This window comes from Phalaenopsis equestris, unplaced genomic scaffold, assembly GCF_001263595.1.
Source record: "Phalaenopsis equestris unplaced genomic scaffold, ASM126359v1 Scaffold000840, whole genome shotgun sequence".
In the NCBI taxonomy this organism is placed as follows: Eukaryota; Viridiplantae; Streptophyta; class Magnoliopsida; order Asparagales; family Orchidaceae; genus Phalaenopsis; species Phalaenopsis equestris.
This window is the reverse complement of record NW_018165280.1, coordinates 3,895,069-3,898,980: the sequence shown is the minus strand read 5'-3', so window position 1 is coordinate 3,898,980 and position 3,912 is coordinate 3,895,069. Positions and strand designations below refer to the sequence as shown.

General features: G+C 39.8%; 1 protein-coding gene across 1 annotated transcript; it reads right to left on the bottom strand.

Moving 5' to 3' along the window:
- Positions 1-2,181: 2,181 nt before the first annotated feature.
- LOC110031573 (probable transcription factor At3g04930) lies at positions 2,182-3,553 on the bottom strand. The gene has a single exon (XM_020734821.1). It carries the CDS (start codon positions 3,351-3,353, stop codon positions 2,478-2,480), a length of 876 nt encoding a protein of 291 aa, XP_020590480.1. The 5' UTR covers positions 3,354-3,553; the 3' UTR covers positions 2,182-2,477.
- Between the last annotated feature and the right edge of the window lie 359 nt (positions 3,554-3,912).

Sequence of the window (3,912 nt, the reverse complement as noted above, 5' to 3'; positions counted from 1 at the left end):
ACATCAACTCCTACGTTTACATGCAGTAACACTACAGTAACACCAGAATAACACAAGAGTAAGACCAATAAACCAGAAGCCTAAAACCATTGTAACGAAAAAAAAAAACATAATAATACCAAAGCACACTGTAGAACATCACCCAAAAGATAGTAGATAAACACATATGTTTACATGCAGTAACACCACAGTAACACAAGAATAACACAAGGGTAATACAAATAAACCAAAAGCCTAATACCATAGTAACGAAAAAAAAACCATAATAATACCAAACCTCACTGTAGAGTAGCATCCAATAATACTACATGAACACCTACGTTTACATGGAGTAACACCACAGTAATACCAGAATAACATAAGGGTAACACAAAAAAAACCAGAATTCCTAAACCATACTAAATTCAAAAAAACCAGAATTCCTAAACCATACTAACGAAAAGAAAAAAACCATAATGATAACAAACCACACTGTAGAACAACATCCAAAAGATACTAAATCGAACACCTACGTTTACATGGAGATAAAATTAAAACCTAAACCACCTAAACGGTACTAAATAAAACGCAAGAAACAAGAATAATAGCAGAATAACACCATAATAACACAACAGTAACACCAAGACTCACTTCATCTTGACCTTCAAAAGTTCAAGCTGAATGATGGCATCTCAACGTTCATGGAGACTTCCGGCATCTCAACGTTCATGGAGAAATCAACTTCCGGCATCTGAACGTCCATGGAGAATTTCAACAAGACCTAGCTATGGCGGAGCTGTGACCGGAGCTGTGAACGGAGCTGTGACCAGAGCTATGAACGAAGGTGTCAAAAAAACCAGCGAAAATATTTCTTCACCCCCTTCGAATAGAACAGCAACTGGCGCGAAATCATTTTATTATGGCGGGATTTTTTTCAGAATTCGGGTTTTGGGCCAGGCCCGGGTCGCGAATACCCCTAAAAAAAGGTGGGACCGTAGTTTACAGCTGGCGCAGTTTTATTGGCTACGCACCTTCCTTAAGGTGCGTAGTACTGATGGAATAATTCTTCAGGAGAAAAACCACCAAATTCATATTTGGAAGTTGGGAAGAGCCTTATAGATCGTTATGCAGGTTAATGGAGGCCATCTATTATGCTATGAAGGGCACTATGTATAAAATTTAAGTTTGCCAATCTAATAGGTTTAAACGTATTTTTTGGGCATTCGGATCGTCAATATCTGGTTGGTCACATTCCAAACATGTTCTAAACTTGGATGAAAATTTTATCATAGGAAAATATAGATGCACATTGTTGGCTATAGTTGAAATAGATGTCAACAATGGTATTTTTCTTTTAGTTTTTGCTGTTGTAGAATCTGAGTAATGAATCATAAATTTGGTTCCTACAATATTTGCGCAACATAATTCTAATAGTATGCGGTAGAGCAGATTTATGCATAATTTTAGAAAATTATTCTGGTTTGCTTTGGGTTGCAGGGAATTTTTTCCCCAAACAACTCATCGTTACTATCTACAACATTTACAAGTAAATTTAACAAAAAAAAAAAAAAAACATAAGAATTATGGGCATCTTGGATTGTGATTCCATTGTCAGAAGATGTACCCAATGGAGAATACTGATGAGTTTCATGTATTCAATCAATACATGATAGATATACAAAATGTTAAGCCAGATGTACCTGCATGACTTACTGATAGATATGTATCCAAATAGACTTTATTGCATTATGACAGATTCAGGCATGGAACAAGAATTACTAATGCATTAGAATGCTTCAACATGGCACTTAAATGGGCTAGATGGCTTCCAATCCAAGCATTAATTTTTTCAATATATTATAATATAGTGGCACTATTGATGAAACAAATGTTATTGTTGAGCTTACTTCTATGAATGAATCCTCATTTGTTCCAAATCCTCAACAAATGTTACAAAGATTTAGACGCGAGGCCCGTAGACTTCTGGTGCCAACTTGTATTAACAAGCATGAATTTGAGGTACTTGATACTACATGTCTTTCGTATCGTGTGGATCTAACTTTAGAAGGTAATGTATGCAGTTGTCAATGTTTTTATACATTATTTGATGTGGCCTAATTTCTTTTTTTTTTTCTTATTATTATTATAAAAAATCATTAAAGATATCGCTTTTAAAACTTTTGCTTCATAACTGATGTCGTGAATCAAAGGGACAAAATGTTGAACAAAAAATAAGAACTTTACAGGCATCATAACAGGAGGAAACGTTTTTTTTATTTTATAAAATATTTACCTATTTACATATCCCTCCCGTTTCTTCCACAAATTCCCAGTTTAAAGAAATATTTCGCATCTTCGCGCATTTAAAAGACAAAAAGATCGAGTAAATTAAGACGAGACTACAAAAGACCTCACCTTTTTTTAACTTGAAGAAAAATCCACCCTCCAAACCATTTCGTCCTACAACCGTCGAAGAGGACGACGAGCTTCCGAATGGTTCAGCTTCCCAACGACCTAAGCTTCTCCAAACTAGACCTCACCCATTCCTCCACAAGCTCCATCCTCTTCAAATAAAGCTCAAGCTCCATAATCCGCTGTTGCCGCCACCTCTCATCCCCCTCCACCGCCAACGCAATCGGAGGTGCCGTAGTAGCTCCAGCCACGGCGAACTGCACCAGCTCCTTGAACACTGGCGCAAGGCAGATCCTCACTGCCTCCTCCTCCACACTTTGCCCCGCCGCCGCCGCCGCTACATCCTCAGTTTTACTAGGCGGCGGCACAGGTCCTATCTCCTCAGCCAACGAAGGCGGAGAAGCTGACGCGAAACAGTCCAAAGCCGCCGGAAAATTTGTTACCTCCGATCCACCAACGCCGCCGCTCCGATCTTCCTGGTTTGACCGGTTCTTCGGTTTGCGGTAAAACGTGGTGGTGCTCCAGATCTTAGTGCTCCAGATCTTACGTGAAATCTCGTAGGTAGCTCGATCGTGAGGGCTCTTGAAAACGAACCCCCGGCCCGATCCGATCTTGGCGGCAGCGTTGCGGTACTTCTTTTTGAGACGGCGTAGCTTCTCCGCGATCTGGTTCTTATTGAAATCGAACTGTAGCCGAGGCCGAATCTCGTTGAAGAAGGGCCCCGTGTCGTGCTGGTAGTTAGCGTGCGTCGTTCCCCTCTTCGACGTAAACTCCAAGAACCCCTGCAAAACCTTCATCTCGTCTGCGTGAGTCCACAGCTTCTGAAACATCCGCCGGGATTCCTCTCCTCCGCTTGTATTGGCGATTTGCCGATGGATGTGGTCGCTGATGCCGATCATTTCCTCGCTATCGGTGACTTCGTCGTCGCCTGCGGCGGTATCGTCCTCTCCGGCGGAAGGCATGGTTGTGGTGCGGGGTTGGGGTTTGGGTTCTTTGGGATTTGGTTTCTTATTAGGGTTAGGGTGAGGGATTTGGTTGAGATTGTTTTGGTTTTGGCTAGTGAGGACTGGGGCTTGGTCGCAGGGAGGTTTTTGTGCGGATAGGTTGTCGCACAGATTAGATTGCTTTTGATCGTCGGATTTGGTTTTCTACGTTGGGTCGATCTGGACCGTTGAAGAAGTAAACGCAGACGGCTACCGAAAAGGTTCTGCGCCGCTAATTTAATTGTAGCGTCAATTCGATACATAGTAGCACACGAAACAATACTAATTTTAATAATTTTAGGTCAGCTTCGGTAAAATTTATTGATATTTTCAATTTATTTTAATTTGACAAATTTTTCAAACAGTTTCATAAAAAATCTCGAGAATTTATGTAAATACCACACAATTATTATGTATTTATCTAAATATTCATATTGTTCAAATTTTTAATATCACATTAAAAAATATCACTATCATTGATGTTTCATCAACAATTTTTTTTTGCCAGCATGAATCTTTTTGTATTTTTGATAAGGAT